Source organism: Plecotus auritus, assembly GCF_963455305.1.
Source record: "Plecotus auritus genome assembly, chromosome: 2".
NCBI lineage: Eukaryota > Metazoa > Chordata > Mammalia > Chiroptera > Vespertilionidae > Plecotus > Plecotus auritus.
The window spans coordinates 35,044,716-35,064,650 of record NC_137771.1 but is presented as its reverse complement, the minus strand read 5'-3'; the positions used below and the strand labels follow the sequence as shown (position 1 = coordinate 35,064,650).

Sequence of the window (19,935 nt, the reverse complement as noted above, 5' to 3'; positions counted from 1 at the left end):
ATGCCGTAGCCCTTTAATACAGTTCCTCATGTTGTGGTGACCCCCAACCATAAAATTATTTTCAGGTTGAGAACCGCTAGCAGGGTCGCCTAAGACCATCGAAAAACACAGATATTTACATTACGATTCATTAACAGTAGCAAAATTACAGTTATGAAGTAGCAACGAAAATAATTTTATGGTTGGGTGTCACCACAACATGAGGAACTGTATTAAAGGGTCGCGGCATTAGGAAGGTTGAGAACCACTGCTTTAAAGCATAAATGTTTTTAAGCTTGATAATGTTTATTTTATTTACAGTTGGCCCTTGAACAACATGGGGGGGTTAAGGGTGCCAAGTTCCCTGAGTCAAAATCCCCATATGACTTAAATTGGCCTTCTACATATGCAGATTCCTGAGGATCGAAATACAGTTGACCTTTGAATAATAGGTTTGGGTGTATAAGTGGATTCACATTTCAAACCTCTGTTGTTCAAGGGTCAACTGTATTTTTTTCTTTTGTTTGCTTGTGCTTTTGGCATCATAACTAAGAAACAATTGCCTAATTCAAGATCACAAAGATTTATAACTGTGTTTTCTTCTAAGAGTTTAATAGTTTTAGCTTATTAGTAGTTTAATGGATTTATATGATACTAAAGGCCCGGTGCACAGATTTGTGCATGGGTGGGGTCCCTCTGGGTGGCCTGCAGGGATTGGGCCGAAACACGCAGTCCAGTGCCACCTGCAGCTCCTACCTGCTATTCCCGCTCATCCCGGCCCCACTGTGCCTGCTGCAGGCTCGCGCCCAATCAGTCCTGATTGAGAGAAGCTCACACTGCCACAGCAGCGCTCGCCAGCCATGAGCTCTGCATCTGGCGCCCTCCCAAGGGGAGTGGTTTGCGGGATTGGGCTCAAACCTGCTCTCTGACATCCCCTGGGGGGGTCTCAGATTGCGAGAGGGTGCAGGCCAGGCTGAGGGACCCCACTGGTGCACAATCAGGCTGGGGAAGGACCGTGGGAGGGCTCCAGGGCATGTCCGGCCCATCTCGCTCAGTCCTGATTGGCTGATCGGGGCCAGGAAGGGACTGCAGGAGGGCTACAGGGCATATCCAGCCCGTCTCTCCCAGTCCCAATTGGCTGGACCCCAGCAGCAAGCTAACCTACCGGTTGGAGCATCTGCCCCCTGGTGGTCAGTGCATGTCATAGCGACTGGTCGACCAGTTGACTGTCTGCCCCCTGGTGGTCAGGGCACGTCATAGTGGCTGGTCGACCAGTTGACTGTCTGCCCCCTGGTGGTCAGGGCACGTCATAGGGAGCGGTTGAGCAGCCTTAGCATATCATTAGCATATTACGCTTTGATTGGTTGTTTGGTTGTTCTGCTGTTTGGTCTATTTGCATATTACCCTTTTATTATATAGGATAGGGTAGGGGCCCAATTTCATTCTTTTCATATGGGTCTAACCAGTTGTATCAGCACCCTTTGTTGGAAAGACTGTTTTAATGATCTTGGTATCCTTGTCAAAATCAATTGACCAAAAACTCTTCGAGTTTATTTCTAGACTTCTAATTCTAATCTATTGATTTAATTCAGCAATTTTTCAACTCTTTTCATCTCATGGCACACACAAACTAATAACTAAAATTTTGCGGCACACCAAAATTATATTTTTTGCTGATCTGACAAAAAATAGGTATGCTTCTCATTCACTCATACTGGACGACTATTGTGTTGGCAATTGCCATTTTTTTATTTGACAATCTAAGGGAAAAGAGGTCAGTGCTCCTGACTAAATAGTCAGATATTGCATGTTTTTAATATTCTTACAACACATCAGTGTGCCTCTTGCAGCACACCAGTTGAAAATTGCTGGTTTATGCCTTGTATGCATATATGCATAACCCATGGACACAGATAATAGGGTGCTGAAGGCTTGGGGTGGGGGAGAGGGGATGGGAGTGAGCTGGAAGGGGTCAATGGGGAAAAGAAGGGGGACATGTAATACTTTCAACAATAAAGAATTATTAAAAAAAAAAAAGAAAATCGCTGGTCTTTGTTCATAGATTATACTGCAGTCAATGAGGATAAGATAGACCTTTATGTACAGACCTGCAAATATCCCCCAAGAAATATTGTATTACTTTTTCCAGCTTTATTGAGATACTAGAGGCCTGGTGCATGAAATTTGTTCATGAGTGCGGGTCCCCTCAGCCCAGCCTGCACCCTCTCCAATCTGGGACCCCTCAGGGGATGTCCGACTGCTAGTCTAGACTGGCAGTCGGACATCCCTCTCACAATCCTGGACCTCTGGCTCCTAATCGCTCACTGGCCTGCCTACCTGATCGCCCCTAACTGCCCCCCCACCAGCCTAATCACCCCCAACTGCCCCCCCTGCTGGCCTGGTTGCCCCCAACTGCACCCCCCCACCAGCCTGGTCACTCCCAACTGACCCTCCCCCCCACACACACTGGCCTGTTTGCCCCCAACAGCCCTCCCTGCTGGCCTGGTCACCCCCAAATGCCCCCCTGCCAGCCTGGTTGCCCCTCACGGCCCCCCCGCCGGCCTGGTCGCTTCACGCAGCCTGCTGTTCAGTTGTTTGGTCGTCCCTTGGGCTGGTCCTGGGCAGCTGGGGGACTGAGGGGACTGGGGGACTTCGGAGGCAGGTGCGTGGAGCAGCCGGTCCCGCCTCAGGGCAGGCCCAGCTGTGCCGTGTGACTGCTGCCCCGGCAGGGCTGAGGGGACTGAGCGCCGCCATCTTGTGGCTGTGGGTGCCACCATCTTTGAGGTCGTGACAGTCAATTAGCATATCCCCTCCTTATTGGCTGTGGGCACTGCCATCTTTGTGAGGGCGTGATGGTCAATTAGCATATTCCCTCTTTATCAGATAGGATAACTGACATGTAACATTGTGTAAGTTTAAGGTATCAATGTAATGACTTGATATACATACTCATATATTATAAAATGATTACCACAACAAGGTTAGTTAACACATCCATCACCTCACATAGTTATCGTGTGTGTGAGAGAGTGTGTGTGTGTGTTGAGAACTTTTAAGATCTACTCTTTTAGCAACTTTCCAAGTATAGTATTGTTAACTATAGTCACCATGGCACATTAAACCCATAGAACTTAGTTAACTTATAGCTTGAAGTTTGCCTGTGGCTCAGTACTTTGGATGTAGGCATCTATGGTTTAAAGTGAGACATTTCTTTAAAACATAACTTCATGATATTGGCTTCTTTTGCTTCTTACATAGGGGAGTACAGAAAAGTACTGGTTGTTGAGGTATTAAATATTTTGGGAACTTTGATTATTCAAGGTTTCATTTTATTTTATTACACACCCCTAGTTAATTTTTAGGAATATTTTCTGCCTGTTACTATAGGACTTATTGTGCAGAACATAGTTTTTGCTTGGCTCAGTCTAGTAAGAGACAAAGGATAAGCAACGTTTTATCAGTAAATATTTTTTGAGAACCTAATGTGTTGCAGACACTGTTCTGAAGCATAAGCCAGATACAATCCCTATCCTTAAGGAATGTGCAGTCTTAATGGGTGAGTCAGACAAGTTAACTAGCCATTATTGCACAGGGTGGTACAGGCCACAACAGGGGAATACAGAAGACACTGGGAGCTCAGGGATGGGAATCCAAACCAGACAGAGCTAAGGCACATTACATGATCAGTGACAGTTAGCAAGGCAGAAAATCAGGGTCAAAGATATTCCAAGCTGAGGAACTTTTGGATGAAAAAAATCTCAGCGGCAAAAAATGTGACCCATTTATGAAATTGCGAAGAGATAAAGCTAAAGTAATATTCCTCAAAATGTGGTCCTCTATCTGCCTGAGTCAGAATCATCTGGGAGTGATTCTTAAACTCCCAGGTGATTCACAGCCTTGCAGGTGATTCTGAAATTCACTAAAATATGAGAAACACTGATCTAGAGTTAAAGGGCATGATGGAAGAATGAAAATTATAGTGTAATACTAGCGGCCCAGTGCACGAATTTGTGCACAGGTGGGGTCCGGCTGGCCCAGCCCCGATCAGAGTGGATTGGAGCTGGGCCTGTTGGGAGGAGGAGATGTCAGGAGATTGGCTGGCAGCCCGACCCTATCGGGGCCCAATCAGGGCCGAGCTGGCTGAGGGGGAGAAGCTGTGGGCAGTTGGCCAGTGGGCCCCATCCCCAATTGGGGTGAGGGGGACGGTTGGGGGCGGGGCTGTGGGGTGGGGCTGCGGGCGGTAGCCACCAGCCTTGCCCCTGATTGGAGTGGGGGGACGATCGGGGGTAGAGGTGGTTGGGGGGAGGGGCTGTGGGCTGATCAGGGTGGTGGGGGCTGATCGGGGGTGGGGCTGACCATGGGGAGGGGTTGTGGCAGTGGGCTGGCTGGCCCTGCCCCCAAATGTGGGGGGGGGGACGATCAGGGGCCAGCGGCCATGTGGAGGGGCTATGGGTGGTTGGCTGGCCGGCCCTGCCCCCTATTGGTGTGGGGGGGACCAATCGGGGGTAGAGCTGGCTGGTGGGAGGGGCTGTGAGCCAATGGGGTTGGGGACCCATTGGGCTTGGGGCCAGCCAGGGGGAGGGGCCACAGGCAGTTGGCTGTCCGGCCCCGCCCCTAATTGGGGTTAGGGGTGGGGGGAGGGGCTGAAGGAGGTTGGCCAGCCGGCCCTGCCCCCTATTGGGGTAGGGGGGTGATCGGGGGTGGGGCCAGATGGGGGGGAGGGGCCGTGGGGGGGTTGGCCATCCGCCCCGCCCTTGATCGGGGTGGGAGAGGCCAATTGGGAGCGGGACCGTCTGGTTCACTGGCCCCAGTGGGCGTCATAGCAACCAGTTGTTCCAGTCGTTACAGTGTTCCGGTCACTGGCTTTTTATATATATAGAAGATATGCTACATTAAAGGTATTCATAAAATTCTATAATTAAGTTTATTTGTATAGACCAGGGGTCCTCAAACTTTTTAAACAGGGGGCCAGTTCACTGTCCCTCAGACCGTTGGAGGGCCAGACTATAGTTTAAAAAAAAAACTATGAACAAATTCCTATGCGCACTGCAGGCCCGGGACAAGTCGGCTGCTAAGCAGGACAGGCAGCGGCACCCGGCGGGCCAGATAAATGTTCTCGGCGGGCCGCATGTGGCCCGCGGGCCGTAGTTTGAGGACACCTGGTATAGACTGTAAAACAATTTCATTTTAAACCTGCTAATTTCTATCTCTTAAGTGATTTGGGGGGAAGAGGGATGGGGAGAATGGAGGGATATTGCTATAAATTTTGTCTCTTAATCCCTAGATCAGTGGTCGGCAAACTGCAGTTTGCCACTCTGTTGACTAATGAGTTTGCTGACCACTGCTCTAGATGATTCTAAAAACAATCAGTTAAACTTTTATTCATTGAATGTTTTTGTTTTTCTTTTAGTCCAAGGACAAAATGATGAGAGGCTCTCGCCGAGGATGTGTTAGACTCAGAGTGAGTATTTACTCATTTTTATGAAAACCAATTTTGACAGAAAGAAAAAAAATGTTTTGACAGAATCATGGAAGTCTAAATTTAGTTTAGCTTTGTTAGGTAAGCAACTGAGGCTCAGAGAGAAAAAATGATTTCTCCAGGGTAACTGCTAGTCAGTACCAGAACCAGGGCTAAACTCTTTTGGCCTATGATTTATTATTGTATCCATGACTTAATGTAGCTACTGGTTTTTTTTTTAACCTCTGTTTTATAATCAAGGACAGGGGTTGGAAAATGAGTTATAGTGTTGGTAGTAGAGCAAACAGTAGAAAAAACTATGAAAAATTCCTACTTTTTGCTTCTTTGTTCTTTTTGTTCAACATTCTTTAACAACAGTGATGTAGCAGCAACATCCAGGAGAAATATAATGTGAGCCACATAATATACTTTAAAATTTTTACAGTAGCCACATTTAAAAAGTAGAAAGAAACAGGTGAAATTAATTTTAATAATATATTTTGCTTAGGCCAAATAAATAATATCTAGAATATTTTTTCAACATGTAATCAGTAAAAATGTTATTAATGAGATACTTTGCATTATTTTCTAAACTAGAGGCCTGGTGCACGAATTCATGCATGGGTGGGGTCCCTTGGTCTGGCCGGTGATCGAGGCCTATCTGGGGGCCAGCCGGCTGGTGGGAGGGGCCGTGGGAGGTTGGCCGGCCGGGCCCCCCGCCCCCTCGATCAGGGCCGATGCGCGGGGGGGGGGGGGGGGGCAGCCTGGGGGAGGAGCTATGGGATGTTGGCTGTGGGGGCACACTGACCACCAGGGGGCAGCTCCTGCGTTGAGCGTCTGCCCCCTGGTGGTCAGCGTGCGTCATAGCAACTGGTGTTCGGTTGTTTCGGTTGTTCGGTTGTAATGGTCGCTTAGGCTTTCATATGTATAGATACTAAGTCTTCCAAATCCAGGGTGTCTTTACATTATGGCACATCTCAGTTCAGACTAGCTGCCCTTCCGGTGCCCAGTAGCCACCTGTGGCTAGTGGCTACTTTATTAGTCAGTGCAGATCTATAGCTTCATGCTGCTTTTAATTGCTTGTTCATTTTCCAAATAGCTAAAGGCAAGAAAGAATGCAGAGTTGGGGATACAGTTCTAGTACTCCATTGTATCTAAAGAAGGACCAGCTCTATCATAACTAGGTGAATCAGCTTCTAGTGGTAACCTTTTCTTTTTCAGGCTTCTGTTGCTTCCTTTCTGCCATTTTTTCTTTGGAAGATGTGACTATATTATTGCCTTTATTGGCCATAGTTAATTGGTAGAAATGGGAAATAACTCTGAGAAAGAAACTAAATTCTAATGGATAAATTTTGGCACTGAGATAGGAGTATGGTGAAGTTGCAGGATGGGAATGAGACAGGCTTATTTTGAGCAGATGATGGTATATATGTGATAGTGTAAAGACTTTTAGAAAATGTTTACAGTTTTATTTTTTTCCTTTGGTTTTCCTTCTGTCTTCTTGATTTAATTGCTTTCCTAAGCACTTGCTATTGACCTCAGTCACCACTCAGTCTGGAATTAACTGCTTTCTTGGCTTGAGATAGGCTCAATAGTGAGACTTCGGCAAAGCTCTATTGAGACAGCTCTTCAATTGAATTAAATCTGGACTTGGGCCACTCTCTCATTGTTACATTTAATGCAGTATTTTTTTCTTTTAAATAGATCTTAATTAATTATTAACCCCTGTGCCTACCACCCAGGTTAAGAAATACAATTTTGCCAGTTACCCTGGAAGCCTCTCACTGTCCCCCATTCAAATTATAGCACCCTCCCTATCTCCTAAAGTCACCACTATTCTATTCTAGAATTACGCCTTGGGTTTGAATTCATAAATTCTATATTTTTATCTTGCTCATTGAAAAAACACATGTTGATATCTTTTATTTGTAATTTATCTATTGAAGAATCCAGACCCTTAGACCTGTAGGAGTTTTTCATAGTTTAGATTTTACTTATTGCAATTCAGCATGTTCCTCTATCTCTGCTTTTCCTGTAAATTGGCAGCAGGATCCAGAGACTGGATGGGACCCAGGTTTGATCCATTTGGCAAGGCTTTAGGTGGTGGTGTATACTTTTATCAGGAGGCAAATAATGTCTGGTCTTTGCTCTTTATTGATATTAGCAGCTATTAATGTTCAGCACCTAGATTAATTAACTTACTTGGGAATTGCAAAATTTTATTTTAATTTTTATCAGATAATTATATAAGGAGATATTTAATCTATTATTTGGTTGCTCAGTGGTACAGTTCAGATAGATAGGATAAAAGCTTGATTATTTCATTTTACTTACCCAATTTTCAAGATAATGAATTGAGTTAAAACAACACTCATTTATATATACAGGGTGGGGCAAAAGTAGGTTTACAGTTGTGAATACGAGAAACACGGTTCATTGTTTTTTGTTGTTGTTGTTAATCCTTACCAAGGACATTTTTTCCATTGATTTTTACAGGGAGTGGGAGGGAGGGAGAGACAGAGACAGATACATCGATGTGAGAGAGACACATTGATTGGTTGCCTCCCACATGTACCCCACCAGGGTGAGGAACAACTTGCAACCCATGTTTGTGCCCTTGACGGGGAATTGAACCTGAGACCCATCAGTGCGAGGGCCAATGTGATAAACACTGAACAATACCAGCCAGGGCAGTTTATTCTTGTATTATTATTTTTAAAATATCGTATTATTTCCCATATGAACAACTGTAAACCTACTTTGTCCCATTTTGTATATATCCAAAAGAATTGAAAGTAGACTCAAACAGGTCTTTCCACACCCCTGTTCATAGGAGCATTACTCACAATAGCCTAGAGGTGGAAGCACTCACTGTCCATTTAATGAACGAATAGATAAACAAAATGTAGTATATACATATAATGGAATGTTACTTAATCTCAAAAAGGAAGAAAATTCTGACACATGGATGTACCTTAAGGTCATTATGCTGAGTGAAATAAGCCCATCATTAAAAGACAGATACTATATGATTCTACTTATATGAGGTACTTAGAGTAGTCAAATTCATGGAGACAGGAGGTAGAATGGTGGTTTCCAGTGGTTGAGGGCAGGGAATCAGGGGGGAGTTCTTGTTTAATGGGAACAGAGGTTCAGTTTGGGAAGATGAAAAAGTTCTGGGGATGGATGGTCATACACAATGTGAATGTACTTAATGCTACTAAACAGAACACTTAAACATGTTTAAATAGTAAATGTTATGTTATGTGTAATTTACTACAATTTAAAAAACCTGCATCCATTTATTATTTCACAGTTCTGTAGATCAGGCATCTAAGAAGGGTTCTCTGCTTAAGGTCTCACAAAACTGAAATCAAGGTATTGACCAGTCTCGACTCTCATCTGGAGGCTCTGAGGAAGAATCAAAGGGAAAATCTGCTTCCACAGTCATTCAGGTTGTTAGCAGGATTCAGTTCCTTCTAGGAATGAGGTCCTTGTTTTTTTGCTGGCTGTCAACTGAGATCTGCTCTCTCAATTTCTAGAGGCTGCACATACTCCTTGTCATGTGGCACCCTCCATTTTCCAGTCAGCATGCCACATCGAATCCTTCTAGTGTTCTGAATCTTTCTGACTTCCCATTCTGCTACCCTTTATTTAAAAGACCTCTTGTGATGTGGAGAAAAGGGAACCCTTGTGCACTGTTGGTGGGAAAGCAGATTGGTGTAGCCACTATGCAAAACAGTATGGCGTTTCCTCAAAAAATTAATAATGGAACTGCCTGTGATTCAACATATATATATTCGAAGAAACCCAAAACACTAATTTGAAAGAATATATGTACCCCATGTTCATTGCAGCATTATTTACAATAGGCAAGATATGGAAACAATCCAAGTGCCCATAAATAGACTAGTGGATAAAAAAGTGGTGGTACATATATATAATGAATATTACTTAGCCATTTGTGACAATATGGATGTACCCAGAGGGTGTTATGCTAAGTGAAATAAGTCAGTCAGAGAAAGACAAATACCATATGATTTCACTTATATGTGGAAACTAAATAACAAAATATATGAACAAACAAAATTGAAACAGACTTACAGATACAGAAAACAGACTGATGGTTGCCAGAGGTTTGGGGGATTGGGGACCTAAGTGAAAAAGGTAAAAGGATTAAGAAGTACAAATTGGTAGTTATTAAATAGCCATGGGAAATACAAAGTACAGCATAGAGAATATAGTCAATGATATTGTAATAACTATGTAGGTGCCAGGTGGGTATAGGAAATATTGGGGGAACGTTTTGTAAAGTGGTATGATTGTCTAACCACTATGCTGTACACCTGAAACTAATCAAAGTAATATTGAATGTAAACTGGAAGTAAAAAATAACATTAGCCTTGGCTGGTGTTGCTCAGCTGGTTGGAGTATCGTCCCATAAACCAAAAGGTGGCAAGTTCCTGGTCAGGGCATATACCAGGTTGCGGGTTTGATCTTTGGTCAGGGTGCATGCGGGAGGCAGCCAATCAATGTTTCTCTCTCACATAGATGTCTCTCTCTCTCTCAAATCAATTAAAAATAATATGAATAAAATTAAAATTTCTGATTAAAAAAATAGTAAAAGGCCTCATGTGATTAGATTAGGTTATACCCACCAGGTAATCTCCCTTTTGCCATATAATCAACCCATTGATAACTCATCCTGTAACATAATCACTGCAGTGAGATCTCATCATTCAGTTTCTACCCACATGCAAAGGGGCAAGGGTAATGGAGTGAGGGTAGAATTCTTCCTACCACACAGCAACAGAGAAGAACCAGACATACCTGTGTGTAGTCTTATTTTTGCCCTTTGCTTTGTTGACTGGAAGAGGAAAGTTACCGGTAAGCTTTCTGAGCTTGAGTTTTCTCTTTTTTTAAAGTAGGTAGTATAATACGCTTATAGAATTTTTGTAAGGTTTGGGCACCTGGTACATAGATGGGAGCTATTAATTAGTAATCCGTGTGTGTGTGTGTGTGTGTGTGTGTGTGTGTGTGTGTGTGTGTGTTCAGAGGTACAGTTAACTCTTGAACAATGCAGAGGTTAAGAGCACCAACCCCCCCTTCCTGTGCAGTTGAAAATCTATATATAACTTTTGACACCCCCAAAACTTAACTACTGTTGACAAGAAGCCTTGCCAATAACATACAGCCCATTAACACATATTTTGTATGTTATGCGTATTATATATTGCATTCTTACAGTAAAACAAGTTAGAGAAAATAAAATGTTATTAAGAAAATCATAAAGAAGAGAAAATACATTTATATTATTTATTGAAAAGAATTCGTGTATAAGTGGACCTGTGCAGTTCACACTCTGGTTATTCAAGGGTCAACTGTATTTTCAAAAAAGCTCGACTGCCATTTGGCTTTCTATTTAAGAAAAATCTAGAGAGTTTGCTTATAATATAGGTTCCCAAGTCCCATTCTCTAGGCATACTGTTCTAGAATAGGGTCTGAAACTTTTATTATTTTATTTTTATCCTCACTTGATATGTTTTATTGATTTTAGAGAGAGAGGGAGGGAGAGCAAGTGAAACATCGATATGAGAAACATTGATTGGCTGCCTCCTGCATGTGCTTCGACTGGGGACTGAACCCACAACCTAGGTTTGTGCCCTAACTGGGAATCAAACCTGAGACCTTTTGGTGTAGACGGCACTCCAATCCAATGAGCCACCCAGCCAGAGCTGTTAAACAGATTCAACACATCGTATTGTATAGCCAAGTTTGGAACCACTGGCATAGTAGAAAAAGTAAGAGAGACCTGGGGCTGAGTCTCATTCAGTTATACTCATTACTGACTCTGTGCCCATGGGCAAATTTTTTAACCTCTATGAAGATAATAATATATAACTTTCAGGGTGTTGGGAAAATGTCCTGAGAGACCAAAGAAAGAGGCTGACAACTCCAGCATTACATCAAGAGTTTATTTATTAAGGGAACTTAGATAAGCGGTGTGTCTTGGGCAGTGTCAAGATAGCATGGATACCCTCTATTCAGGATGGTATTTGCTAAGGAATCCTATATAATAAAAGGCTAATATGCAAATAGACCGAATGGTGGAATAACTGAACAACCAGTTGCTATGATGTGCGTTGACCACCAGGGGGCGCGCGTGGAACATGGTGGGCATCAGTAGCAGGTGGCAGAGTGTGGAACATGGTGGGCGTCACTCGCAGTGGGATGGTGGAACAGGTGAGCGGGGGCACCAGACCAAGGTGGGGTGCCGGTCACTGTCATCAGGGTGAGCCTCTGGTGGTTACTGAAAATTCTTTGCTCCCACGTGCGGCAGTCCCGCCTGGTGCTTGCACCTGCTGCCAGCACCTGGCACCGGTCCTGATTGCTCTGTACCGTCAGCGGGTGCGAGTGGTGGCTGCTGGCCCTGATCGTCCCTGAGGGCTTCTCCACCTCCCCCTGCTCCTGAGGGGCGATCAGGGCAGCGGCCGCTGCTCGCACCCGCTGCCAGCGCCGGCGTTATTCACACCCACTGATAGTGCCAGCCCCGTTCACACCCACTGCTGGTGCCAGCACCAGTCGCTCCCCACTGTCAACAGGTGCGAGTGGGGCCAGCGCTGTCAGACAGGGGACCCGGGGGCCACGGTGGGAGGGGCCGGATGGGGGCACGGAGGATGGGCCGAGACCCACCCCTGTGCCCACTGCAGCCTCACGGCCCACAGTTTATTTCAAGGTGCACGAATTCGTGCACTGGGCCCCTAGTTATATAGAACAGGGCAAATGGACAGAGGTACTAGGGTATGACCAACCCTAGGTAAGGGGGAAATGCTTAGATGCAACAGCCTGTTCCAGGAATCAGCATGAGCTAGCACACCAGGCAGTATAGGGGAGGGGCTGCTCAAACAGTCTCTGAGAGTTTTTATGGTAAACAATCTCTGTTCTGGCCTGGATCTAGCTGGATCTAACTTGAGAGTCCACATCATGGAACAGTCTCTCCTCCACTCAGGGTTGTTGTGAGGCTTAGCAATTATGTTTGCATAGGGTTTAGCACTAGTACACAACTGATATATATAACTGCTATGGATGATGATGTAACAGTGATGGTGATTCATATGCATCTATCATCTAGAGTCCAAATGAGCTTAATGAGCTAACTTGATCCACACCATAGAGCTCTTCCCACCTCTCCATCCATCCCATCCTATATTCCAACTACACTATACTTCATTTTCCCTCATTGTGTTTCTTCATTCCTCATTGATTTTGAGATACATATTTTTAATTTTATTTTTCAATTACAGTTTACATTCAGTATTATTTTGTATTAGTTTCAGGTGTATAATGGTTAGATGATTGATTATATACTTCACCCAATATTTCCAGTTGACATTTTTTCTATGTCAGGAATTTTCTGTGCCCTCCCTGGTGAGCTCATCCTTTAAGAGACTTTTCAAATGTTTGTTCTATTGTGAAGCATTCCTGATTCACATACCCTCTCCTCTGCCTTATCACAACATTTGTCACTTATAGCCATGAAAGTACCTACATTTTAACTTGTCTGATTTCCCCATTTGATAGTGAGTTCCCCATCCACTGTCAAAAGTGCCTGGTACATAGTAAGTTATGTAACAACAAAAATAAAATGCTTATTGTTGATTTTGTATATTTATAAAATAATGAATAAATGTTGGAGAATTGACCTTTACTATAGATTACATACAAAGGACCTGTGGAAGTTATCTTAAACACAACATAAGCCAGTTGTATGATATATTTTCTATAAAAAAAAAAAGCAAAAAACCCGTGTGGTTTTATTTTACATGAAAGGAGACTAGGGAAAGGAAGCAGTAGTAATTGAGGAAGCTCTTTAGGCACTGTGCTGGATGATTTGCACTTGTATTTCCATGATCACCCTGTTTGGTAAATGGTGTTACTTCATTTTACATGTGAGGAGGCTGAGACTCAAGCTCCTTTTAGTAACTTTCCAAGGTTACACAGTAAATGGTGAATCTGGGATTGAACTTGGGTCTGTGTCCAAAACCCTGTTCAGTCCTTAATGTCACCATGATCCTCTGTTTCTTGACTAGAAGAGTTAACATAAAAATCCTCAACTTATCGCAAGGTAGTGTAAAACCAGCTGAGGAAAGCAGAAGAGTGAGAAACCATTTCCTTCCCATCTACTTCCTTTGATTGTATTGGTGGCAGAGTGCGTGCCACTAGATGGGGCCCTTGCCTTGATGGAAAAGTAAAATGTTGGTTAAGTCCTGGTGCCTGATTTTTCCTCCTTCCCAACATACTAGCTAAAAGCAAAATATTGACTTTTACAGGTAAAAGCTAAAAAATGGAAATGTAGTAACATTAAAGAGGTAGTATGGAGTAGAGACAAGAACAGGCCATATATGAAATGGAATTCCAATCTGAATTTTGCTAATTATTAGCTTTGTGACTTCAGGCAACTCATCTCTTCAGCTGTGCATTTTCTTTATCTCTCTGGAATAGGAGTCATGTCATTTACTCATGAAATTATTCTACATGAGTAGCAAATTAGTTGATATATTAAAAAGCATCCAAACACAGTGTCTGGGACTTAGATTCTTAGTCAGTGGTAGTTACTGTTGTAATTAATAATTACCATTGATAAAATGAATCTCAGATTCTGAAGAATTCTATAGGGCCTTAGGAATCATCCAAATAAGGTGAATTATATTCAACATAGTTTTAATGCTAAATGTATTATGAGTTTTCAAAAACTATTAGTCCATATGTGATTTAAAGTAACACTTTTTTACCGGGTTCAGTGAAACGGAGTACTCCATTTTCTAATTGTGTTGATCATCAGAGTTGACTGATTACGAGTCAACTGTCCTCTTTTCTTTTAGTCTTTCACAAGAGAGGTTGGCAGTGTACCATGACGGATTATTAATAGTATTGGCACTGACTTTTTCGGCTGGTGCTTTATCTCACTGATTCTATATTATTTTTTCATATGTTAACATCTCTGGCATTGAGATGTATCTTATAATCATCGATATCTTAAAAGGGATGCAATAAAGCATTATGTTTAGATTAATGTAAAATCTTTGAGACTGTCCTTCCCCCTCATCTATGAAAAATTACTGTATTAATATCTGCCCTTTTTGTTAATTCAGTAGCTTTATGCAAGTGTCATCTCATCCTTGTGAATTTGACACTAAAAATGTCCTGTTTTGGGCAAGATGTAAACATTTATTGAGTCCCTGTGATTAGTACATAGATGTCATTAGGGCTATATTTTCTGAATGTTTATAATATTTCATAATTACAAGTTAAAAATTAAATAAAAAGAAAGTGATGAAAAACATTTCAGGAAAAAGTTAACCAAAAGAAAGCTAGGACACAGTATTACTTTCAGACATAACAGACTTTAAAAAAAAAAAATTAAAATTGTTATGGAAAAAGAGAACACCAAAACCCCAGTATTGCATAGATAACATTATTTGACAACAGGGGAATAAATTAGAAATCCCTTAACAAAGCAATAGTCACCACCACTTCACATGCATACTTCTAAATAATTCATTGGTGAAAGTAGGAATCATAATGGAAATTATGAAATATTTAAACCTGAATGATAATGAAGGGACCACATGTTAAAACTGCATCTAAGGCTATGACTTATAATCTTAAATGAATGTTATAAAATAGAGATTAAAAATTAGTTTAAAAATTAGAAAAAAGAAAAGTAATGATAAAATACAAAGAAGAAAGTAACAAAAGAAAAATTGTAGGACAGTCACTTATTAATGTAGATGTCAAAACTTGAACAAAATATAGCATACCATACCCAGTAATGTATAAATAAAAAGTACTGTGACCAAATAGAGTTTATTTTGGGAATACTAGGATGCTAACTTTAAAATTAATTACTTCACCATGTTAACATTAAAAGAGGAAAACTACATGACCATCTGAATAAACACAGAAGCAGCAGTGAATAAAATGAAACTTGCATTCAAGATTAAGCAAACTACCAGATATCAAGCTATATTACAAAGCCATGGTTCTCAAAACTGCCTGGTACTGGGACAAGAACAGACATATAGACCAATGGAACAGAACAGAGAACCCAGAAATAGACCCAAGCCATTATGCTCAATTAATATTTGACAAAGGAGGCAAGAGCATACAATGGAGTCAAGACAGTCTCTTCAATAAATGGTGCTGGGAAAATTGGTCAGATACATGCAAAAAAATGAAACTAGATCACCAACTTACACCATACACAAAAATAAACTCAAAATGTTTAAAGGACTTAAATGTAAGATGGGAAACGATAAAAATCTTAGAAGACTCCATTGGCAGCAAAATATTAGTCATATGTGGTAGCACTATCTTTACCGATAACAGTGCTTAGGGCAATGGAAACTAAGGAGAAAATAAACAAATGGGATTACATCAAAATAAAAAGTTCTGCATAGCAAAAGAAACCATCAACAAAACAAGAAAACCCACTGCATGGGAGAACATATTTGCCAATACTATCTTAGATAAGGGTTTAATCTCCAAAATTTACAGGGAACTCATACAACTTAACAAAAGGAAGATAAACAATCCAGTCAAAAAATGGGCAAAGGACCTAAATAGACATTTTTCAAAAGAGGACATACAGAAGGCTGAGAGACATATGAAAACATGCTCAAAGTCACTAATCATCCGAGAGATGCAAATCAAAACAACAATGAGGTACCATCTCACACCTGTCAGAACGGCTATCATCAACAAATCAACAAATGATAAGTGCTGATGAGGATATGGGGAAAAAGGAACCCTCGTGCACTGCTGGTGGGAATGCAGACTGGTGCAGCCACTGTCAAAAAGTTAAAAATGGAACTCCTATTTACCCAGTAATCCCACTTCTAGGAATATATCCCAAGAAACCAGAAACACCAATCAGAAAGGATATATGCACCCCTATGTTCATAGCAGCATAATTTACAATAGCTAAGATTTGGAAACAGCTTAAATGCCCATCAGCAGATGAGTGGATTAAAAAACTGTAGTACATCTACAGAATGGAATACTACGCTGCTATAAAAAAAGAAACTTTTACCATTTGCAACAGCATGGATGGAACTGGAGAGCATTATGCTAAGCAAAATAAGCCAGTTGGAGAAAGATAAATATCACATGATCTCACTCATATGTGAGATATAATGAACAATGTAAACTGATGAACAAAAATAGATCCAGAGACAAGGTAACACTGAACAGACTGTCCAACCTTAGAGAGAAGGCAGGGGAGGGGGTGGGGTTAGAGGTCAACCAAAGGACTTGTATGCATGCATATTAGCAAAACCAATGGACACAGACACTGCCGCAGTGGGGGCTTGTCGGGGTGGGGGGAGTGGTGGAGGCAGGGTTCAATCGGGAAAAAAGAGACATATATAATACTTTAAACAATAATAAAAAAAAATCCTATGAATGCATGTAAAAAATGATTAAGCAAGCTAGGGATAGAAGAGACTATTCTTAATCTGATAAGGATATTTGCTAAAAGCTACAGTGTGCTAAATAGTGGGATAGTAGAAGTATTGTCTTTAAAATCAGCAGCGAGGCAGAGGTGCCTGTTTTTGCAGCTTCTCCCTCTCTCTTCCTCTCTGAAATCAATAAAAATATTCTTTAAAAAAAGCAAATGACACATTACAAATCAGTTCTGTCACTCAGTAAATGAAACTGGATCAATTGTCTGCCCATATGGAAAAAAATAAATTTACTCTCTATCTCCCATTGTACACAAAAATAAATTCCAGAGGTATTAAAGGTATAAAATGAAAATTTATACTTATAAGAACGTATAGAAAAATGTCTTTATGATAATAGGACAGAGAAGGATGTCTTAATGCACAAACCATGATAGAAAAGACTGGTAGATTTAACAACATTCAAAATTTTTAAAACTTTTGAACTACAAAAGGACACCACAATTAAAGAGAAAGACAACCCTTGACTGGGAGAGGAAATATATACAGTGCATACAACTGAAAAAGGATTGACATCCAGAATATATAAATATAAAGAACTACAAATCAATAAAAACAAAAAAGAAAACCCAAAAGAATGTATACAAATCAGTAAAAAAGCAAAGCAAATTGTTCATCACTCTATTACTGCCACCTAGAACAATGCCGTTCACTACATACTTGTTGAATCGATGAATGATGCTTAAGCAGGTCCTTCATGCAGCAGCATCTTTGGTGAGCAGGCTGGACCTTGAGCTTTCCTGCTTCCTTCTATATTGTAGAATCCTCTCTTCTCTCTCAACTATGTGCTCTCCCAGAGTAGAGATATATTACTTTTATTTTTATCCTCTGGCTGTTTTGGGAGCTGTGTCAGCAATCCATGTCCTAGAGGAGTCATCATTCCTTTTTTTTTTTTTTAATCATCTTTGGAGCTGGTTTAGGAGCCCACTTTTCTCTTTGTGAAAAGGGAGATTGGCTCTAAAATAGCCAACAGCCTAAAATAGACTTCTTACTGTGTTTTTTCCCCCCCAAATCATGAGAAAAAAATTATTTTTTTGAATTTGGCACCAGAACTATGATTCATGTCTGTAGTATGTTTCTGTGTATACTAGAAAGGAAAAGAGGGAAAGTCAGGAAATTCATCTGGTTGCATAAGACTGCCGCTCCGGTTACTTTCTGTCGGGAACCTGAATAGTGCTACCCTGTTGGCACAATGGATCAGAAAAGTAAGGCTGAAATAAAAACTTTGATATTTTGATGCTTTGGCATACAAATAACTTTGCTTAACAATAGAATACTATTCCACATATGGATTAGTGTAGGGGTTTTGCTTTCCAGATGTAAAAAATAAGTTGTATAAACTCAGATAAAAGGAGAGGAAGACTGGTACAATTTGGGGCAATTGGTAAATCTCTAGAGGTGAGAGGTAGGCATGGAGCAAATCACTGGGGGCCTTTTGTAGGCTAGACTATGGAATGACCTTGCCCCTGAACCAGAACATCTTTAGACTAGAAGGGGGTTCTATTCATTATTATGGTAGGACAATAGGCATAATCTGGAACTGTCCCAGGCAAACCGGGTTATATGATCACTTTATTTGAAAATGAACAAGAACCATTGATTTGGTTACATATCCTACAAGGAATGGGAGGTTAAAATAAATTTTGGGTAGGAGGCTTGGACAAGTCCGAATAATCTTAATTAGATGGGAATGTGAGAGGTGGGGCAATTGCTAGATGAGGACATATATTTGAAAAGGATCATTGTTGTGGTGGTGGTGGTGGTTATTGTTGGATAGAGAATAAAAACTTGAGCATGTGCAAATGCAGGTGGAAAAGAAAGAGAGAGAGAGAGAGAGAGAGAGAGAGAGAGAGAGAGAGAGAAAGAGAGAAAGAGAGAGAGAGAGAGGGAGAGAGAAGTTGAAAATTGGTAAAGTAAGAGACCCAAGGAAAGGTGTAGGGGATGGAGCTTCTTTTCCATTATGACAGGTGGAAAGGAAGCAAGAGTGAGTACAGATGCAGGTGAGGTTTTAGGTGAGAGGTTCATAGCAGGTTTAGAGTTCCTACCTGATAACTGCTTATAATGTTGGGGGTTCAAGGAAAGTAGAGAAGGTTTTAAATAGCTACAGTGGACAATGGGAGAAAGACCAATAACAAGACAAGGATGCCCCCTATTGCCACTTATATTCAACATTGTCTGCCACTCTAGTGGCCGTCTTAAACCAGGCTGTCCTAGCAAATGAATAAAGCAAGGAAAGTAAATATAAGGTATAATGATTGGAGTAGAAGAAATAAAACTTATTATTCACAGCAACTTAATTGAGCATACAAGAAAATCCAAAAGAATCTGTAGATGGACTATTAGAATTTGTAATGTTTGAAGTAAGGATAGTGTTTATCTTTGTGATGGAGGGCAGGCCTAATAATTAGGAAAGGTTACAAGGAGAGCTGCTCTTCACTGAGCTTGTACAGTTAGGATTTTTGTACATGTTATCTTTCAATATAAATTTGTTTTCAAATAATATAATGTATGTAAAATGCTTATCATAGTGCCTGGCTCATTGAAAATGTTCAGTAACTGTCAGTATCAACCCTTCACTGTAATTCAGTTCTCTGTGATGCCAAGGTCTAGGGCAGTGCTGTTCAGGACAATTTTCTGCAATCATTAAAGTGTTCTGTATCTGCACTGTCTTGTTCCATAGCTAATGGAACATTTGGAAATAAGACTAGTATGACTAAGGAACTTATTTTAAAATTTTACTTATTAATTATAATTAAAAATTAAATATCCACATGTGACTGATGGCTGATGTATTGGATAGTGCAGGCTAGGGTATTGTGACATGAGGAATGAGTGACTGAAGGAGAATGGCAGTGAAGTTTAAATGAAGAGGCCAGAATGTCAGATGAATTGTGCATCTGTACATTGAAGAAAGCTCAGGGAAATGGCGAGACCTGATTGGAGCAGGAGATAGCTAGCTCCATTCCAGAGTCTTCA

The 19,935-nt window shown here is 41.3% G+C and overlaps 1 protein-coding gene across 12 annotated transcripts in view; it reads left to right on the top strand.

The window, feature by feature from the left end:
- OSBPL9 (oxysterol binding protein like 9) overlaps positions 1 to 19,935 on the top strand; it is a gene marked incomplete at its 5' end in the record, with an annotated part of 136,723 nt that overhangs the window by 19,404 nt on the left and 97,384 nt on the right. For all 12 annotated transcript variants that reach the window (XM_080658055.1, XM_080658052.1, XM_080658054.1 and 9 more), the window contains one exon: positions 5,390 to 5,440. In XM_080658055.1, coding sequence (XP_080514181.1) covers positions 5,390 to 5,440 — 51 coding nt within the window. The remainder of the gene's footprint in view (positions 1 to 5,389; positions 5,441 to 19,935) is intronic.